Here is a 22,319-nt window from a genome sequence, read left to right on the forward strand (position 1 = left end):
CGATCGGAAGTACAGCACGGCTGGTTGCCTCAGCATTTCATTCTTTTACCTGGTGACATTGGATTTCCACTTTTAACGCCTCCTGCAAGCTGTGTAGCTCCATCCCTGCAACTTGCCAGGCACTTTCCTGCCACTTTCAGATCCGAGTGAAGTTTTTTTTTGCTTGGTTTGGTTTTTGGTTTGGTTTTGTTTGGCCTTTTTTTTTCCCTGCCTTTCTTTTCTTTTTCTTTCTTTCTTTTTTTTTTTTTTTTCCTTTCTTTTTTTTCTTTTTTGGTTTTGTTTTTTCTCTCTTGCTTTTTGCAACAGACCCGCCAGCCAGCCACCCCTCCCTCCGCGGAAAAATGGAAGAAAATATTTCTTTTTAAGTAACTAAAAAGTATTTAAAAAAAAGGAAAGCCGGGGAAAATAAAGTAAAATAAAAATTAAAAAGAGTGGCGGCACCAAGAACAACAATACTAAAGGAAAAGCGGCAGGACAGCCGGCAGACACAAGTACTCGGCGTGCACGACAAGTTCTTTGCCTCTTTACTGAGGACACGGACTCATTACACACTTTCCGCCGATCTGGGGGGCCCCTCCCCGCGCGCCGCCGCCAGCGCGCCCCCCCCACCGCCCCTGCCCCGCCCCGCGCTCGCCCCGCCGCCCCCCGGCGGCCCCCGCGGGCCGCTCTAGCGGGGCCGGGCCGGGAGCCGCGGCCGGCCAGGGACTATATTTCCTGGGGGAACGCGCGCGCCGGGATCCGCCGCGCGGGGGGGGCAAAAAGTTGTGAAACGGCCTTGGCGCGGGCGCGCGCGCGCGCGTGGGTGCCCGGATGGAGCGCGGGGCGGGGGAGGCGGGGGGGGAAGGGTCTCGCGGCCCCGCGCGTGCGCGGAACGGCTCCTACGGCCGCCGGTGCCGCCACAACAAAGTGGAGAAGGAGGGGCGGGGCCAGGGCCAGGGCCCAGGAGAGATCCAGGAGTAGGGTTGGTGGACAAGGGTAGGAGATAGGGGCAGGGATAGGAGAGAGGGACGGGGTAGAGATGGGGAGAGGAATAGGGACAAGGAGAGAGAGAGGGCAGAGGATAGAGACGAGGGTAAGGATAGTGATAGTTGAGAGGGAGAGGGATAGGAGACAGGGCCAGAGATAGGGATAGAGACAAGAATAGGGACAGGGGATACAGAGAGGGATAGGGGTTAGGGATAGAGACAGGTACAGAAATAAGGCCGGGGATAGGGACAGACAGGGGCTGGTACAGGGATAATGATAGGAATAGGAGAAGGGAAAGGGACAGGGGAAAAGAAAAGGACAGAGGAAAGGACGGGAGCACGGACAAGGGATTCGGCTTCCTTTCCTTTCCTTTTCCTGCCCACCCGAACGTGTCCACTGGGGACTGCCCTGGGGTGAGGGAGGGACCCCCTTCCCAGCTCCACTGGGGACTGCCCTGGGGTGAGGGAGGGACCCCCTTCCCACCTCCACTGGGGACTGCCCTGGGGTGAGGGAGGGACCACCCTCCTAGCTTCCCCCCGCCTTCTGCCCCATGCGCTCCCACTCAGCGTGACCCGCGTTCCCCTTCTCCAGCCGCTGGATCTCCTCTGCCCTTCCCCGTCCCTGCCCGCACGGGGGGAGCAGGCGGGGCAGCCGCACCTCGCTCCGTCCCGGCAGTGTCCCCCCCATCCCGTGAGGCGCCGTGCTCACCCCCTTCGTGCAGTGAACCGTACGGCCACCCGGGCTCGGCCATGCCAAGGATCCCGGGTGGTGTCACCTGCGTCAGGCAGAGATCCAGGCACTGGAGAGTCAAAGGGTCTGGGAGGGTCACAGGGCAGCACATCCATTTCACGAGGTTCCTCACCCACCCCATCTACCTACTCCTCACCTGGTGTCCTCGCACCCCAAAGTGCGATGTCAAACCTGAGACACATTAAAAAGCAAAATCTAACCAGGGGAGGTAAAGTCTTCTGGCAGATGAGATACTTTCAGATCTGCAGCTAAGGGAGAACACAAACAGGGTTGTAATAGCTCAAGGGGGAAGGGATGGGAGTGTGGGACATTTGGACATGGGACCCGCTCAAATGACCCTGCAGCTGAGGGATGGTGATGCGGATCCTCTGAATCTATTTAGTTAATAAATAACATCCGTGATACTTTAAACTGGTTGACTCAAGAAGGGTTGATTCAAGTGGATGCTCCAGTTCAGCTAAGTCAAGTCATGGTTGCATGCATCAGTATGGGATCCAAGTGCCACCAGGTCACCCTGCACCACAGGTGTGGACAGAAACACATCACCTTGATATCACTTCTCTTCTGTGAATATGTGACAAGGCTTCAGGTCCTATGGACAGACCTCACCTAATGCAGCATCAAGTCAGCTGCCAACTTTTTAAAAATAGATTCAAACCAGCAGCATGAATATATATTAAGTCAGTGTTTTATTGTGCAGCTGCAGTATTTTTCATGCAGTAATGGGAGCTGTGCAGTTAGATTTACTGCTGTCTTGACGCATGGCCGGAGTAGGATTGGAAGCCAAAAACAATGCTCAGAATAATTTCATTGGTGACAGTCAAAATTTAGGGCACCTTTTAGCAAGCACCTTTTAGCCAGTGGAGTGCTAGGGACCAGAATTTGGTATACATACTCCACTCCTGCACTGATTGAACACTGGTATTTTATTCAATCTGCTCTGAAACACAAAGCTGAAACTCAGCCTAAATCATTAGTCAGTATTTAAAACACCACTGTGCTACTGTTGTGCTTGGATGCCAACTTTAATAACTAAGTTCATTTCAAAACTATTTAAAGACACCAATATATACATCAACTATACTCTTATTAAAGCTGGTTTGAGATATAATGTGTTGTGAGTCCAAAACAATGTACCCAATTGCCTTTAAACTTCTCAAACATATTCTGTTCAAACATAGCACAACTTCTTACACTAAAATAATTTGAAGATTCATGGTGAAATATTCTTAACCTGCCAAAATTAGGAGTAAAGTCTAAACAGAAATTTTCTATTAACCTTACAATGAAATAAATTATTTTGGAAGAGCTTTATTTGCATTAGTAAGATTTGTTAAGGTAATGGGTTGCACTTACAGCATTTGTTTGTGCTGGCACACAGCTTGAATAGGTGAAAGGAGGAAGTTTCACTCTTTCTCTCAAGATAATATCTAGGTCAGTTTGTTTTCCATAGTGTACTTGACATCTGGATTTAAAATCTCAAAGAGATTTTTAATAATCAAACAATAAAATGGCTTAGCTCATGGGAATCTATCATGGTGGGCAGTGGTCTTTGGGGGTGCTGCGACCTTCCTCAAGAGAAGCGTCCTGAAGAGAACACACTCTGGAGTGCACAGGCACGACCCACGTGCAATGAGTGCAGATCCTCTCTCAGGCACCGCAGAGGCAAGAGACAAGAGCCTTGTGTGGCGTTCCACAGAGAACAAGCCCTTATTGTGAGCTGAGGAACTCTGTGAAGGGTGCCAGGGGCAAGGGCTCCACAAAGTCAGTGGGAAACAGGGATTTATATGGGAAAGGCAGGAGGTGGGGTAGAGCAACAGGACAAAAGGGCTGAGGGTTTAGGGGCAGAACAAAGGGGAAGGGCCAGTGGGGTTCAGACAATAACACACATCAGGGAGGCATCTTGGGAGGAATCTTTTCCTCACCATGAGGAAACGCAGGAGGAGAGTGTCTAAGGTCTCTCCCTCCAGGAGAGTGCTGTGGACTCTTCCTTGGTCAGCCCACTGGCCTCCACAGGGGACTTTTAAAATCCAAATTCTACTCACATTTGTAAAGACAAATCAGTCAATCCTGCAGATACTGATAAGTATGAAAATCTTTCAATATCGAAGAAATGTTACTTCTCATGTGTTCTGTACAAAGGTATTTTGTAGCGTTATACACAACAAAAGCAGGGCTTTGCCAAGTAATTTCGTAAATTGTTAAGGTTTGTAACCTCTGGTTATAGCAGAGCAAAGCTTCTGTGAGTTCAGCCATCGACTAAAGCTGATTAAACTAGTAAAGTATTTCTTTACATGTTAGTGGTTAATTCATTGACATTATGCTGGTTGATTTATTTTAATGCATATTCCATTGGTAGAGCAAAGAGCCTTTTTCTTACTATTATAAAATAGTCACTTGCTGACCACAACAAAACTAGTGATTCCTGTAACCTGACTTCCTGCAAAGATGTGTATGGGTTCATGAAGTTACTTAATGTGACTTTAACTGCGAGGGGTAAGGACTATCATGTCATCCATCCCCACACAGCACTGTGATGTCAAATGGAAAAGTTTACAAATTTGTTTAACCTGCCTACTATTCAAAAATCAGTTTATACATCTTCAATGCTACTATGATGGGCCACAAATTTTAATATAAATATAAATTATCAGTTACAAATTATAAATTATAACCCATAATTAAGTGCATTGCTTTTCATTTATTGATGCTGTAAATATTGTTTTCCAGTGAAGTTGTGTAAAATACATTAATCTGACAAATACATTTATGCAATAACAGTATGCAATCACCTAGGAAAACGCTAAAAGCTTTATGCAATTTACTTGAGGATTATGATGGCAAAAATTATCTTGCTTGCAAGAGCTCAGGGGACTTCCATTTATTCCTCTGCATAAGGAACAGCTACAGTTTAGCTGGGAAATGCAAAGTGTATTGGGATGTGAGTAGGATGGCTGGCAGTGTTGCAGGTGGGTTTGCTTAAGCATAGAAATTTATGGTCAGTGCTAAACATAAAAAGATAATTTTGAATGAAATGTCATATGTAATGTGATTAAACACATTTTTCATTATCTCCTGAAAATATTATTTTTGCTCCTAGAACTTGTGGGACTCCAGAGGTCCTCCAGAAGAAACTGCATCCCTTCTTTCTCCTAGAGTGGTGGAGAGACACCATTCAGAGCCTCTAAGGGGACTTTTACAAACAAAACTACTCTGCACTGCTGGAGAAAAGATGTGTGTCCTACAGTAAAATATAAACATAGCTTTTTTGTTGCCAGAAGGTATTTTAGTTTCTGTATGACATTGTTTGGATGAGAAGAAAGAGGCCAATTTTACAAGCACTCATGAAAAGTTTAATGCATGTGTATCACTTTGACAGTCCTTGATAATAAAGTTATTTATGTGCACAAGCATTTCTAAATCAGAACTTTTATCTGCTAAAAGTTACTGCAGAAATGTATTGACAGATTGATCTGTCTGATGAGATTACCTAAAAAGGCACAGTACAGTATCAATAGAAGATCAATAAATAACACTTGTAACAATATTTCCTGCATCCATAGACTCAGGACCAATTGTTGTATCAAGAACACAAGACACCCAAAACTTTTTTCTTCCCATACATCTAATTACAGATAGCCAGGAATCCAACATCTGGAGTTGAATCTCACATTTCAAGTCCCCACAAGAGCTGATGATGTTCCTCCCTTATAAGATATTATAACTGATTCAGAACAAGACTTGCAAATTTACAGAGAAGAGCAAGGCACTAAATTATTTTTGGTAATACTGTCTTTCATTACATTATCTTGGAAATTCACATTCCCACATACCATTGTGCAAAATTCTCACTTTCCTACAGAAAGTGCTACAAAGACATGGAGGAATTAAGTACTGAAAGGCAACTAATGAATTAATGACATTGCAAATTCCATGGACTTCAAATCCTCTTCCCAAACTGGCAAGGAAAAGGGTCTGAAAATGGTAAGATCATGAGGAGCTGAGAAAGATGGAAATATCTGCTTGATACAGGTTGTCCTAGGAAAGTCCTTGAAGTGACTAGCAAGGTACCACAGAACCTTGTCTTCATACAAGCCACTGTCAACCTCTCTGCAAGAGCAGGGGCTCTTTCTACAAGTGGAAGCCAGTAGTATTAAAACTCCATAACCAGCAAGGTAAGAAGAAATCTAGGGCAGAGCTTGAAGCCCCACTGAGGCGCTTAAGGCTATCCAATCTGTCCAAGATGTGTAGTTTGCCCTGTATTTTCTGGATACCTCCATCCTGCAATATATTTCTTCCCCTTTTAGGATCATCTCTCCACCTTAACTGAGAAGATGCTTTAGAGAACAGGAATTATTTTATGGAAGTAACTTTTTCCTCTTCTCTAAAGATTTATCTGGAGACTAGAGACAGAGACAATGGTTAGTCATCTTGGTGAAACTGAGAGATGTAGCCAGCTCTTGTCTCTGGTGGAAAAACTTTTGGGAGAGGTAAAATGAGCCAGAAAATTAATTAATTCCCCATGATTATCAGAGGGAATGGATATGAAGAACAATGAAATGTTGAAAACTAAGGTATGCAGGAGGCTGAAACATTTGTCTAAAGATCTGATCCTCTGATTATTTTCTAAGTCTTTGACATCTTCACTGTCTCATTACCACGAGTGACCATATTCCCACAATTCCTTCACCAGAATTGTGAATCAGTTATTTTTCACAGGTTTATAAGATAGGTCTTGCATGCAGTTGCAAGAGGCATTGTGTTCTTTCCCGTCCTTTACTGGAGTAAAATCAGGGTCACAGAAGCAGGATTTATTCTCCTTGGATCATTTCTACATTGTACATTTGAAAGCTGATAGTACCCCAGCTATTAATGACACATTGCTAGGCAAAAGCAAGAACAGAATGCATTGCAATTATTTTGGAAATTCAGCATGGGAAAAGAGACCTCATCCTTTCAACCATGAAAAAATATCTGCTGAATTTTGGCAATCCCCTCTTAACTGGAATTCTTTAAACTATTATTCCTTAAGTGCAACTATCTTCCAAATGTAAACCAACTTAAAAGAATTTTAAGATACTGCTAGGCTTTAAAGAAGTATCAAGGTTTTTCTGAACATGTTTATCTTCTTGCTTGACTTCCACATCCACCAAAATGATTCACACATACTGACTGTGAAAAATGCATATTTTATGATTGGCTTTTCGCAAATATTAAATTGAATACTATATGTATTATGTTATATTGATTAGAAGTGCTGTATTAACATTTTAATAGTATGGTAAATGTAGTTTTGTAGTTAAAATAGAACCTATGTATGTGGGGTTTTTTTTTTTACTAGCTCAAGCAAGAGATGAGATAATGAAGAAACTCTTCACACAGAGATGACAATGATGGGGGCCCATAAAGAATTACTGCCTCCTTATTGGAAAAGACAAACATTCTTCCACCTTCTCTCCATCTTTATGGAACCACCAGGATTAAGGGGAAGAAGTCGACAAAAACCAGAAAAGTTCTTAATTTGCAAGGAATTTCTGCATCATGTATGAGATATATGAATATGCAACAGGTTATTGCTTTTAAAGGTTATTCCTTTGTTCACAAGGTATGCTTATCGGGCTTAAGTGCCTGAGAGCATCTGGACGTCCGTAATTCTTTGCTTTTTATTGTCTTGTAATTGTCCTAACTCTAAATTTTTATTACTCTAATTATATTACTATTTTAAGAACTATTTTATTATTATTAAACTTTTAAAATTTTAAAAACCAAGTGATTGGCGTTTTTCACACTGACTTCACAGAAATAGTATCAGTCAGGACAAACACAAGACCCTTCCTAACTTGAAGACTCTAGAGAGATGTAAGCACACTATCATGGCCTTCTTTATGGGAAAAGGATTACACTGAAAACTGTAGAAGCAACAGTACCAATCTAACAGGAGCCAGGATGCTCTTTTAGGATAATGCCATAATGTAAAAGCAGGTACAGATTTTAAGGTGCAATCAAAATGTTATGAACAAAAAAATTAAAAATTAAACCTTCGAGGAACCTAGTTAACAATGGTTAAATGTTGTTACAAAGTTAAATGTTGTTAATACAAGTTAAATGTTGTTAATGCAAGTAACAAATGGTGATTAGTTGTATTAACACCCAGTATTGTTGTTCATGTAAAAAGGGGGAGTGGAACCAGGGAGGAGATAGGGTACCAATCTTTGCAGAAAGGCAGAGAAACTTTCAGGAGTATTACATCATAGAATGCAACCCCAACTTAAATCAAGATTGGAAGAGAGACCAACCAATGGGAGGAGAGAATTCCAAAATGATTGGCCAAGACTGCACCAACTTATAAGCCAATCAGCAACGGAGAAATAGACCTATCACAGCACGGATCCTGAGCACCCCAATCAGGAGACAAGACAGAGACTTTAAAAGGCCTGGGGTGTCTAACTCCTGGGTCTTTCCTTGAAGCGGGTTTCACTGGAATTACACTTAGGTTACAATTACTAAGTTGTTGAAACAGTCTCCGGACTAGCCTGAGACTTTTGCTTCCAGCTGTTAGTTTGGTAATAAACAGGCTTACTTTTTTTTTACTTAACCTGCCTCCTTTTTGTTACTTTAAAGTTTCTTTCTAAGCCTGTTCAAAACAAAAAGACTCACTTCAGCCTGTCTCAAAAACTTACTTCTGCAAAACTGGCATTTATAACAGAACATCTTGAGGCTTTTCTGCAGTCTTCATCCTATCATTATTAAAGGCAAATTTCCTTCTCTGTGCTCCAGCAAGGCATTCAGGATTTGACTCACCAGACTTTTCTGTCATTCTACATTCACTTACCTTAGCTGCAGCCCAGTTCTGGAACACAGATTTTCTCAACACTGAAGGTTTGAGAGCCTTAGGACTACATTTGTAAAGATATTTATCCTTCTGACTGGATGCCAAACAACTTTAGAGATCTGACTCGTTCTCCACAGCATCAATTTCTTTGATTTCAGGAGGTGTTAGGTGCCTGTATAGGCTTACATTCTGGCTTTTCTCTTGAGGTAGGTGCTCTTCTTGTGGTCTCAAGTCCATTGTTTGCAATTAAATGGTTTCCTTTCCATTGTCAGCTCTGAGCATTTCTTTAATTATAACCATCTCCCTTGTTTTCTCAATGTGTTATAAGAACTTTCCTGTTCTGCCTTTCATCCTGTCTTTTCATCTATTTCCCCTGATTTTTCCCAGCTATCTCATTTTAGCCTTCTGTCTGAATCACAGAATCAGACCCAGCAAGCAGGCTCTGAATCTCAGGATGGACAAAATTCTATGTATTAACAACTCTTACTGACTTCAGTGGAGAATGCCTGATTCCATCTGCCAAAATATTTGGCCCTTTAAATGCAAAACTCTAGCAGCATTTTTGTGCATTTGACAAACTTCCAGTGGGTTATGTACCAGTGTAAACTGTCAGCTGTGCTTTTGCTTTTCATTTTAGACCTTGAAAAATGCCTCCCTGTGTTGTCATACCCACAGGTAAAAGAACTTCTGAGAAATGCAGACATGCCAATTCAAGGAAAAAAAAAATCTGTTCATATCAAACATTTTGGCACATCTGCAAGCCAAGCAGCACTGCCCCCATGCTGTTTTTTTTTAAAAACAGCTGCATCAGTAAGTATAACGTAGAACTTTAGGTAAAAGAGCAATACATTCCACTCTAGTCAAGAGCGAATGTGAAGGATTGACTGAAGTTTTTTACTCATCCCTCCATACCCAAACACTAGGTACACACACCTTATTTGGGGGCAAAGAAGTAAAGTCACCTCAATTCCCCACACAAATTATTTTTATTCTAAATACCAAACTTAGTTTTTGTGTGCTGCTGCTCACATATCACATATCACACTCCACAGTGTCTGGTAAAATGAATTAGCTCCTTTTTGGAAGCATGATGCACTACAGGGAATTTTTGTGTTCATTTTCCCTGGGAAGAGTTAAAACAAAAGAGTTTTCTTCTGAGTCAGTTCTTTTAGTTTTGAAAGAAGATTTTGAATCTCTAAACACACTTTTAAATCCAATCCCATATGATAGAGCAGCCTGTATGGGAAGGGAGTTAAACTCCACATAGTCTTGAATATTTGAGAAAAGCTGCTCAAGAAAATGGTTCTTTCTGGAAAAGGCTCCTACTGTTTCTGCCTAGTCAGTGCAGAAAGAACTCCAGCACCTTACTCCAAGCAGGAACTGTGTCTGGGTTGAAGCAAGCCTGAGAGTGTAACCCAGCCCTGATTCACATTCATGATGTCACTACAGGGCAATCACCACCTGTGAGATCTAAATAAATGCATTGTGATTTCCTAACGCTCTCATGCTGGGCTAACATCACTAATTTTGAAGTGAGGAATAAAATTCAAATGAAATATAATAATGCTGAACACTTCTGAAAATCCCTCTGATGACCTTGACACTCAAGGAATATTGTTAAATTTGATCAGTAAAGTCTGAATGTTTCTCTTCTCAAATTGGAAAGGGTGCTAACATTTTTTATTTTCTGGGGAATCAAGTCAATTTGAGATGTACTAAATTCCTTCCTTCCTTCCTTCCTTCCTTCCTTCCTTCCTTCCTTCCTTCCTTCCTTCCTTGCTTCCCTCCCTTTTTTAAATTTAGGGTAGAAGCATAAGAACAGGGGTATATAGGTAATACAGCATAACATTTTGTCAAAGTGTAAAAGGTTTAGAAAAGAAATGCATATCCCTCAAGTGAATAACTCACTTGGACTTGCAGTGCTTCAAACCCTACCAGGATGTGTGCACTCATAGTTGAGCCCTACTGAGACCTTGAAACTGGGCTGCTCATCTCCTTTGAGAAAAGAATCCTATCTCAATGCCTTCACCTCTTTTTCAGGCAGGAGGCGATGAGCCAACTGTTTCTACAGAATGCTTTCTGAACAGTTTCATCTCCCTATGGCACCTGGGAAAACATGGGCAGATTGATAGATAAACCTGAGTGAAAGTCACAGTAATAGAAAAAACATCTCATGCTAGGCCTAAGGATTCCCAAGCTGCCAGGGAGATTTAGAAGCCTCTTTCAAACAAGAGTTATGAATTTGAATATCTTTAGCAGTTTAGAAAATACTTTCTTTAAGCTTTTTAATAGGGAAAGGTAGGAAAGAATAAGCAGCTATCAGCCCAACCCTGATTCATAATTCCACCACACTGTTATGGAAGAGGTATCTGTGCCACTAATGTATTCACTCCGATCTGTCATGGATGAAATCTGTGTTTGTCCTACTACTCTAAAAACCAGGCCTGGCTCTGGCAGAGCCCACAAACTTTCTGTTCTCTGTCACATCTCCTTATGGTCAAGTAAAGAAGAGGTCACGGTTTTGCATGGGAGACCCTCATGGAAGTGATGCAAAGCTTTTAGCCAAGAATGCTGTACACGCCTCTGTGAGAAACACATGTTAAAGATGAAGGAAACTGGAGTCCTCTGTCTCTTCGGCAGGCAAACACACCCAGCCCCTGTCCCGGCCAGGCCGGGCTGGGTGCCCTGCCGCGGGGCCGGTCCCCTCCCCTGGGGCGCCCGCCAGGCCCCCATCGGCTGCCGGGCAGGGGAGGGAGCGCCGTGGGCCGGGCCATGGCTGCAATTTCTAACACCCTGCCGCTAGCCCCGGGCCCAGCTGAGTCTGCCGGCCCCGGGAGCAGCCGGGCTCGGCAAAGATTCTACCACTGCAACCAGCGGGCAGACCGGGCCGGGGAAGGAGAAGCCACACACCCCTTCTCCCCCGGCGTGAGGCTGCTGAGTTCTGGCCTGGCTGATTCCATCCCAGCCACCCCCTGTCACACTGAGACACGAAATTACTCACAGAAGCAAGCTAGATGTAAAAAGAAAGAAAAAGAACGTAAAAAAGGCAACTTTATTTTCTGAGGCCAGTATGTATACAATAGCAAAAGTGACAGTGAATTGGAGAGTGAAACTGCCACCTCTCCAACCACACTACTAAAACTAACAGTCCATCAATTCTCTCCACCCACAAAGAAGAATGTAAAACAATCACTATTTACATGCATAAGAAAACTCAGTTGAAATATGTAAATATCAGAAGACATAAGAACTTTTAGAAGAACTTTAAAACTCTCAAAAGAACAGAACAACAGCCCCCCAGCTGCAGTTCCTGTCCTCTGTAGTGTCTAGCCGGACCTGGTTGACCATATGCAGGTGCCGGGTGAGATGTTGATTCTTTCAGTGCTTCAATCCTCCTTCAAGTGAGAGAAAGGAACAAGACACAAGCATGTAAAGGAACAGCATGAAGACACCAAGGTCAGTGAAGAAGAAGTCAAGTCCCAGATGGGAGGGATGAGGAGATGCCTTGATCTTGGGGCTGAAATCCTTTTGCAGAACTGTGCAGAAAAGACTCTGTTTCCCTATAACACATGAAAGCCATGGGGAGATGAAGGGTTCAATTTGATTTCGAGCAAAGGCCTGCCAAAGTAAGCTGATGTTAAAGTAGCTGTGACCCATGAGAAGTTTGAACAGAAAAGGAAAGTGGCCCTCAGAACAAGAAGACTTCTGTTCCCAGAGATGAAGATGATTTTAGAGATAGACAATGAGAACTTTTACCTTTGAACAGCTCATCTTTAAAATAGTACCCTGTAAGTTGACATGTAAGTTTTCCCACACCTGTGGGAAAAGCTTGTGGAAAATGGGAGGGACTTCACAATTGCAGATTTCCCTGGGCAGCTGCTATTCTTGAGAGAGCCACGAGAGAACTGTTTTTTCTTGTGAAGTCTCCATAACATTAACAAGAGGGACTTCTCTCTCTAAGTGAACTGAAGACTATTCTAGAGGTGGCAGACTGACTGAAATTTTAGGTTTTGTTTTTTTACATTGTCAGTGGGAAAGAAAAGGTTGTGGATGGAGAAGAAGTGTTCTGAAGGTTTTGTTCTGATTCTTATTACTCTTTCTTTTAGTTACTGTTAATAAATTTTTCTTTATAACCTTTCAAATTTTGAGGCTGCTTTGCCTTTCTCCTAATCCTGTCTCAGAGCAGGAAGTGAGTGCACTGGTGATTGGCCAGCACTGAACCCGCCAAGCTCTTTCGTGCGTTGGCTGGGAAATCCAGAAGTTGGTGAAATCTCTAATTGGCAAACCAAAAGCACCACGCAAAATTGGTGTTTCTGCCTGGTTTCGAACTGAAACCACCACAGACACCTATCACCTTGGCTTCATCACAATTGACTCAGCTGCCTAATGCCACATTTTGCTCTTACACAAAGTTCATGCACATCTGTTCCCAAGGTTTTGTTCTCCCATGTGGAATTTAACCCAAATCCATTTTTGCTCCAAAGGAAAATACCAAATTAATTTCCGTGCCAGAAAGCAACAGGGCTTTGTAGTGCAATGAACAGACAGTGACCCAGCAGGGAGCAAGAGGAACATTACAATGAAGCCTTCACCTCTTTTTGGCTCAATGCAAAAGTTCCCAGCAGTACTGAGACATATTTTCACAGGACAGTTAAATTTCTGCTTAATGGGATGAGAATATGAAGCAGCCCATTTGACTTTATTCAGCAGGCTCCTGCACACAGACGTCCTGCTTAACAATTCTGCTGAACAAAGCCCTAGGGTAGAAAATATATTGAACTCCCATAGTGGAGTCCCAGTAAGGGCTTATTGAAACTATATCAATTTGTATAATTTGCAGAGCACAGATATTTAATATGGTTTTAATTACTGAAGCCTCCTAGATATTGTATTTCTTTTCTCTCTTCATCCCCATCCTCTTTTTCAATTTTGTTGTTGCTGCTCTTGTCCTTCACTTCCAGCCTCACTGTCTTGCAAAGCTGATCCAGTCCCCAGAATCCTTTTATCACTCTGCTTTGGAGAATTTAATTTCTTTTGTACATTGAGGTGAATTTGTACATAACACTCATTCAACAAATTTTGCTCCAAGGATCACTCTGGGAATATATTCAGATCAATACCATTCCTGTTAATATCACTGGAAGGCAACATTGCAGAGCATCACAGAGTGAGGCTGTGGGAATATCATCTTCAAAATAGGGGATCTGAGAAAGTCAAATGAGAAGTGTTGAGCAACAGGATATTGTTCATGCAGTCCATGCACTCATTCTCTGGAGCAGGGCAGGGTACACTAATTATGTCCTGCTATTGCAGCAGCATACACATAGGCTCTCCAGTATGACAACTGGGCTAGGAGCTGTACAAGCTGAGGTTAAAAAAAGGAAGAAATGAAATAATGAAATGAAATGAAATGAAATGAAATGAAATGAAATACTTAGGATAGAAAGTGTCTATGTTCAATGCAATTATTGGTTGTCTTACTTAAACATGTAACCACGGGGAACAGCTCCAAAGAGTATTAAAAAGTACATTCTCAGAGGTTTTTTCTCTTCTTTAAATAAACATAGTGAATTTCCTTAAATAGTCCTCTCTGCCCTAAGCATAAGTGCAATGAAAGATGTGCAAAGACAAAACACAGACTATCAGAAAACAATATATTAAACCCTTGCATGAGTGAGGCTTTCTCTCCTGATCACCAACATTCTAGTAAGACATTAAAGTGTTCTCACTTTGCTTGTGAACTCTCTTCCAGAAGATGGTAAAACAAAAAGCTTCTATGTGCTTTCCAAAAGTTGCCAGGGCTGTCAAAATAAAGGAGGAAGATGGACACGGTATACTATCACAGTGCTCATGCTCCTTCCCCAGGTGAACACAAACTTTTCAGGTGTAGTGGTGTCTCCCATGGGAGATCTTGTGCCCCATCCATGGCCACACTGCCTCGGTCAGAACAAGCAGATTGAGTGACACACAGCCCAAAAATGGTTGCTAATCTCCAAGCTGCAGCTCATGCAAGTTAGCCAAAAAGGTCGCTGATGTCCTGATACTTTCTTTCTTCCACACTGAATTCCCAGCCTAAATGCTTTCCCTGTCTTTTTCTGGGCTAAACATCAGCCTGCCTGTCCTTGCCCCAGTTAAATACTAGGTGAGTTGTGTAAGAATGACAAGCAATTCATCCTACTATGTTCTGTGATGCCTATTTTACTCTCTTTATGTCTCTGTAGAAACCTTTTTTACACATTGGCCCATTCGTGCAAGACTAGCATCTGACTTGCTTTTCAAATGCCCCTTGCTTGGGACTTAAATCCCCTTCTAGTCCTTTTATCTATGGGGAAAAACTTGCAAACATATCCCAGATATAGAACAAAACCAGAATCCAAGGGCAAACAAAAGGAAGCCCAAATTTGCTTTGAGAACAGCCCATGATTTTTTAAATTCAGTCTCATGACTAGCCAGGAACAGGCTGACTCATAATGTTTGAGTGCCTGACTCGGCAGTCCTGAGTTTGCTGTTGGAACATCTGTGTCCTCTGGTCCTCATGCTTCTTCATCTCACCCTTGGCTGATTTGCATTGCTGGAGAAATACATGATTAAAAAGTTAAATGCAAAAAATAATTTAAAATAACTTGGACCTAAATAACATGACTTGGAAAGCTATCTCCTGTACTGTCTGGCTTCTATTCCTACAGGTTTTCCTCTTAATTCCCAGTTGCAAATATATACTGTAAAAACATACCACAAAAATAAATGTGATCTTATTAAAAGGGCTGGTCCAGCAACTTTCTGTCCTCCCTTTCCCTCAGCGATGAGTCCCTTTAGGATCACTTTGCAACAACCAAGTTAAAAAAGCTAACAAGTTTTACTGATATGCAATTTTTTCCTTCCTTGATTCTACAGGACTGAAAGGGAGCCCATGCATATTTTCCTTCTATTTCTTAATTTTTGTCAATCTGTTTTGATGTCAGTGATACAATGCTTTGGGTTAATCCTTTTTTCTTTACTTTTTTATGTTGGGCTCTGAGACAGACTGACTTTGCTGCAAGCATTTCACACTCCTTTTCTCAAATGCCATAGGAAATTGCAAAACATATTTGACATTAACAATATTTTTGTATCTACCTGATGTAAAACATTCTTAGTTATTGGTTCAAATGTTATACCTAAAACACTAACATGAATCCAGCAGTAATCATCAGCAGAATAGCAACCAGAAATCTCACTTCAGGTCTGGGCATCTGTTTTACAGTATGATATACCATCAGTTTTGAAACAGGATTCTGCAGCCAACAAGAAAGATGGAGAGACACTATGTACAAGGGCCTGGAATGACAGGACAAGTAAAAATGGCTTAATACTGAGACCGGGTAGGGTTAATATACATTTTCCCTGTGAAGCCAGTGAGTACCTGGCACAGGTTGCCCAGAGAAACTGTGGCTGTCCCATCCCTGGAAGCATCCAAGGTCAGGTTGGATAGGGCTATATAATGACAAAAAATATTAATATAATGCTTGCAGAACTAGAGAAAAATTCAATAAGGACAAGGTAAGAAGAGCACTGTTTTCACTACCCACACGTTTTAGGGAAAAAAATATATTTGAGCCCAGCCTTCAATATCATAGAAATATATTCTCACTGATCTTAGGAGGAACTCAGTGAGCACAAATACAGAACAGTTGGCTTGACAGGCTGCAGATATATAGAAGAACTGCAGAAAAAACATATGTGGCAAAGGTGTTACAGGAGGCCACAAAAGAATCTGTTTAAACCAAGTTCATTAATTCTGGCAATATAGAAGCTTGCAGTGGAGAAACTCAACTTATACTTGGTTCTGCACTCAGCTTTGGGAAATCAAAGTATTATAAATTTGAATCCATTCAGATCAACAAATGGGTTAGAAAATGGGTACTCATTCCTGCTTATACATAATCTGAAGGCAACTAAATATCTGCCTATCTATAGAATCATAGAATGGTTTGGGTTGGAAGGGACCTTTCAAGATCATCTCGTCCAATCCCCCTGCCGTGGGCAAGAAGATCTTCAACATCTAGCAAATGTTGAAAAATATCCTTTATCTGGCTCTAATCCATAGTTCCCATCCCAGAGCTGAAGAAGCCCGTGAGCCTGTCTAAAAGCAAGGGTGTATTTAATGCCAGCATCCAGATGGATTAAAAATTTGAGTATAAAGGGCCACTGTCCCAGCAGACATCCTGACAGAGCTTTGTTTTGATGACCAGACTCTGACTGATATGACAGCTCAGCCACAAAAATCTGAGCAAACTCATAGCACACACCCAAAACACACCAGAACTTGGAATTCAAAAAGGAAACAGGAAGACCAGACATTTCTTCACTGAAACAGGCAGAAAGGTGAGGATTGAACCTGCTACCATCCCTCCACCACTCAATGGAAGGTACCAGGAGGTGTTTGGAAAAGGAAGGAGGTAGCAAAATGTTGTTGGGTGTAAATGGGCACTTGTTCTTAGGAACAAAATGGATCTGGGAAGAAAATGTGACTCCAAGAGGCCCATCTGAGTATTACTGCCTCCTTACCACCTCTTTCTTATGACTGGGGCTTGAAGTCACAAATTGGCTCAAAACTCTGTTATACAATGTGTAATAAAAATATAACAATCATCTAAGCCCTACTTAGTTGATACAAAACTATCACCTTGATATAATTTTTAATTTCAGTGAAAACAACACTGATTGTTAGCAGATTTTAGCAATTCTCAGAAAGGTTGAAGCCCAGACTTCAGAAATGAAAGTGATGGCATAGTGGAGTGGAAGAGCTTGGACTTTTATCTTTGTTACAATTCAGACAGGTACAGAAAACAATTAATGTAAAACTTACAGACTTAAAACTACTCTTTCCAGAATGGTTATACTGCCAACAGCACAAGTGATTTTTTTTTTAATATAAACATGTAAAGATCTTTAAAATAAAATTATCATGGCAAAGTATCCTACAGACACCAAGGACAAATATTGTGATGAAGTCTGCAGTGGAACAATAATAATTCACTGTGCTAAATCAGCCAGAGAAGTTAATGCAATTTACAATTTAAAATAAAATCCAATCCTCTATATTGACATTATATTTGTTTCTTATCACACAGACAGTTGTGTATATTGACATGATATTGACATGATGCCTCAGGTTTTAGGTTTTATATTTTTCAGATTCTGTACTGCTCTAGTGTGCAGTTCTGAATTTCATATTAGGGGATGGTGAGCTCTCTTCACAGAGTTGGCAGACAAAATAATTCCTTCTCTAGCTGGGGACCAAAGACAAAGGATCAAATCTCAGGCCCAAGAGCATAAACAACAGTGGACTGAAGTGAGAAAAACAAGAAGAATAGGACTTCATAATCTAAAGCTATAATTGGACAATTAACTTCAATATGCTAATGGAGCATATAAAAGTGAGAGACCCCGTGACCGGTTGTGCATTTTGTGACCATTTTGGGTTCATCTTGGGTGTAGCCCTGGCTGAGCTCTTGTACTGCCCAAGGTGTATCCATTGAGGCCTTTTAATAAATACCTACTTTATTCTTTAACACTGTCTAGCCTCTGTTCTAGGTCAGCCTTCACAAGGCGTCAATATCACACAGACAATTGTTACACAGTGGATATGCAGTATTTATAAAGCTATTTATGTCTACATGCATACAGAAATACCTAGACACTCACATATATACCTAAACCCACATGTTTGAGTGCATGGTCTGCTCCTCAGCTGGCTTTAGTCATTCAAATGTGGTTTCCAAACACATGCACACAGGGCAGCACTCAGTGTGTGAGCAGAACTATCTCTCTGAAGGGCAGAGGCTTGGCACACCGCTCCCAGAGTTCATTATAATCATCACTTCCAAGCTCTTCTTGAAGAGAAGCTCTGTTGCTGGGATTCTTTAGAAACCCAAGACTGATAATTCTTAATTTAAACAAGAATTGCTGTGCTGAAATCAAAATAATAACTAAGAGAACAATGTTTATAGGGATACCACTTACAACCAGCGATTCTAATTATAAAAGCCCTGATAAGGTTTCAGCTTCCGCTGTTTGCATTAATCATTTTACACCAATGATATCAATTAAACAAACTTTTTTATCCCTAGCACAAAAACATAGGGACTAAAAATAAATCTGTTACAGAATATGCATTTTGTTTATACATATTTACACAGACCTCAGATCTGCATATATGCAGTACCAGAAGGATAAAGCCATCTGATGCAGAAGATCAGCAAAGCAGTCTGTAGGCTCTACAGCGGCCAGAAATAAATATTTGCATGGTGGCAAACAACATTATGCAAGGCATGCATGTGCTTTAGTTTGTGATGGAGAAACAATTGCATAAGTTGTGTATCCAGAGAGACTGGCAGCCATCTGTCCTGCACACAAAAAAAATCTCACCTCTATTAAGATTTCAAAGGGCTATATCCTTCCTACTTCAGGATTTAACTGACTTCTTGCAAACTTGCACCTCTTGTCTTCTCAAAACACATGATGTGTCAGGAAAGCGAGTATGTTTTTTTCATCGCACTGAGGAGGGACGTAATGGGGGAGGAAAAAGAGTAGAAAAGCCTTTCTCCCGCACTTTCCTAGTGCAGCCTGCTGGGACATGTAGTCAAGCCACAGCTGCCATGAAACAAAGGAGCGCAGGAGCTACAGGAAGGGGCCACAGTACCAAGACCCTCCCTGGGTAACCTGTGCAGGGCAACTGGCCAAGGGCAACTTCCAAGGGCACCATGGCAAAGGGTGCGGCTGGGGAGGAAATGAGGATCCCACAGGAGAGCTCGCTCATGCAAATACCCTTGGCTTCATTGTTCTTGGGCATTGGGCAACTTAGTGGAAAAGACTTGTCTGCAGGTGCTGTGGGATGAACTGGGACAGGGAGCAGACAAGTCACCCCTCTCTGTGCATTAGGGCTTGCGCAATGGGAATTGTGGCTCCTGAGCCTTGGGTTGGAAAACTTCTGCCCTGCTTTGTGTTTGTATATGAGGTCATGAAACAGGAGCAGGAAAAGAAATCATTTCTTGGATTTGATATTGTTCAACATCACATCTCACCAGGACAACACAACATTCTTCTCAACATCTAACACATTCATTTTAACATTTCTAAATGAAAAACTAGGGGGTGTTAAGGGGTGTTCTTTCTCCAGTGGTGTTGGCATTTTTAACCTACACCCTGATGCACAATTACCCCCTACACCTCTACTGCCACTCCTTCACTCTTTATTTCTGTATTTATATTCTAACAAGGTGGGGGGGGGGGGGGGGGGGGGAAGTGAAATGGTTCCTTCCTTTCACCCTCCCGGGCAAGCAACTGTGGGAATAGAAAACACAAATTCTTGGAAGTCCTCTAGGCTTTTTTGTTCTTTTTTTTCTTTTCTTTTTTTTTTTTTTTTTTTTTAATAAATCAGTTGCTTGTTTGCCGGTTTTCCTGGTGATTGTATCCAAGCTATTGCTGCACAAGGCAATAGCCTGGATCTCCTTCTTTCACTTTCTCCTTTGCCTGGGTAATTACTTTAAGTTCCAACTCCCTCCTGCAACGGCTAACCTTGGATCCATAACTCCAGATGATGACTCTCCTTCCCTCCAGGAGTACATCAGCTGTTACTTCTCATTTCCTGGCTCACTTGTGAAATTCTCTGGACTGGTTGACAAGATGGTGATTGGTCACAGGTTAGACTAATCTTAGAGGTCTTTTCCAACCTAAATAATTCAATGATCTAAGTATGATCCCTAGTCTTTCTTCAATTTCCCAGCCAACTTCAGTGACTCAGTTTCAATCAGTTACACACCAAAGCCAGGGCCTGTCTGTGGAGTACAGGCATGTGGCAGTGACCACACAGCTCCAACCAGACTGCAGTGAGGGGAAGCACTGAACACACAGCTGGAAAATCATCTCCCTGTGGGATGAAATCCATGTTGCAGCAGGGAAACAGAACAGGAATTGAGGGTCATTGGAGTGGGATTGTGGGAGAGGATGGTCCTCAAAACCCATAGGGAAATGGACTTCAGTATTTCTACTATCCATAGTTTCATCAAAGAGAGACTCTGGATGTCTGCCTGCACAGGACACTTCTAAATTGAAGTCTAAAGTATCCTTAATGCTGCCTGAGACATCCTGAACAGCCTTTCTATTCAGAGATTCTTGTTAACCTTCAGCTGACTGCTCTGCTTACTGGCTGTTCTTTAATCTCTGTATGTTGGTTTTGCTCAGCCTGGTTTTTGGTAGTGGGGTGGCCACAGAGGTGGCTTCTGTGAGAAACTGCTGGAAGCTTCCACCATGTCTGGCAGAGCCAATATCTGATGTCTCTGAAGATGTGTGGATATTTTTAGTTTAGTTAGAGAGAAAAGAGAGAGAATTCTCCCAGGCCTAGCCTGCGAAAGTTAAGAGAAAGAATAAAAACAATTATTATCTCTCTTTCTGTTCATGTTGTTTATAGATATGTTCTATCACAGTGTGTTATTCATAGTGCACTAATGGCATGAAAGGTTTTCACTTTGAGACTAATCATATTTCACCTTAGCAAGCCTAGTTATAAAAAGGAACACTACTTCTTGTAATAAAAATTCTTCTTTTGCCTACTGAAACATTAGAGTCTTTTCATTCCGTCCCTGCCTCAACAACAACAAAGATGGACATGCCACTGGCAAAGGCTGGGCCAATTAGAGATGATGGTGACGCCTCTGTGATAACATATTTAAGAAAAAAATTCTTAAAGAAAGTTTTAATTCCACATAGAGAAGAGGAAGTGGTGAGAGAAACAACATGGAGACACCAAGGTCAGTGGAGAAGGACGGGGAGGAGGTGCTCCAGGTGCCAGAGCCAAGATTCCTCTGCAGCCATGGTGATGACCATGGTGGAGCAGCTGTGCCTCTGCAGTCCCTGGGGATCCGTGGGGGATGCAGAGATCCACCCACAGCCCATGGGGATCTACAGGGGATGCAGAGATCCACCCACCGCCCATGGGGAAGGTGCCCAGGCCAGAGCAGGTGGATGCCTGGAGGAGGCTGTGATCCAGTGGGAGACCTGGTAGAGAGAGGAGGCCCTGCTTCCAGGCTGGAGCAGCCTGGCCTTGGAAGACTGCACCCCATGGAGGAGAGACCCACGCCGCAGCAGTTTTAGGAGGATTGTCTGCCTGTGGGATCACCTCACATTGCAGCAGTTTTGGGACCACTGCTGCTCACGAGAGTGGAACCACGCTGGAGAAGTTCACGAAGAACTGTCTCCCGTGGGAAGGGATGTCATGGTCTCACAGGGGAAGGACTCCTCTCCCTGCAGAGCAGCAAAAAACCCTGGGTGATGAACTGACCAAAACCCCCACACCCTGTCTCCCTGCACTGTTGGTGGGAAGAAGGGAGGGGCTGGGGGAAGCAAAGCTGTTTTAAGGTCTTATTTTACTTCTCGTTATCCTCCTCTGATTTTGTTAGTAATAAATTCACTTAATATCTCAAGTTGAGTCTGTTTTGCCCTTGGAGTGTTTTCTCACAGTCCTTAACTCATTAACCCTTCAATAAATTTTTCTCTCCTCTGTCCAGCTGTAGCAGGGAAGGGTGAGTGAGCAGCTTTCATGGGTGCCTGGCATTTGGCCAGTGTCAAATTATGACAGTTTGTTAACCCAGCATCGTATATAAAAGGCTGAAAATTCCACTCTGTACTGGGTCTGCATAAATGAGGAAATGTTGCGCTTCACATCAGAGAGCCCCCTCCACCACAGAGATGATGCTGGAACTTCCATGCTCTGCTTTTTCTCCTGCTTCCC

The 22,319-nt window shown here is 42.4% G+C and overlaps 1 protein-coding gene across 4 annotated transcripts in view; it reads right to left on the bottom strand.

Annotated features, from left to right (window-relative positions):
• The window catches only part of PHF21B (PHD finger protein 21B), a 176,726-nt gene extending 176,382 nt beyond the window's left edge, over positions 1 to 344 (bottom strand). For 3 of the 4 annotated variants that reach the window (XM_068190437.1, XM_068190438.1, XM_068190435.1), the window contains exon 1: positions 50 to 344. In XM_068190437.1, the coding sequence (XP_068046538.1) occupies positions 50 to 103 (54 nt within the window). In that variant the 5' untranslated portion in view covers positions 104 to 344. The remainder of the gene's footprint in view (positions 1 to 49) is intronic. The other variant, XM_068190439.1, reaches the window with a different exon arrangement.
• Between the last annotated feature and the right edge of the window lie 21,975 nt (positions 345 to 22,319).

The sequence above is a fragment of the Anomalospiza imberbis genome, chromosome 5 (genome assembly GCF_031753505.1).
Source record: "Anomalospiza imberbis isolate Cuckoo-Finch-1a 21T00152 chromosome 5, ASM3175350v1, whole genome shotgun sequence".
Lineage (NCBI taxonomy): Eukaryota > Metazoa > Chordata > Aves > Passeriformes > Viduidae > Anomalospiza > Anomalospiza imberbis.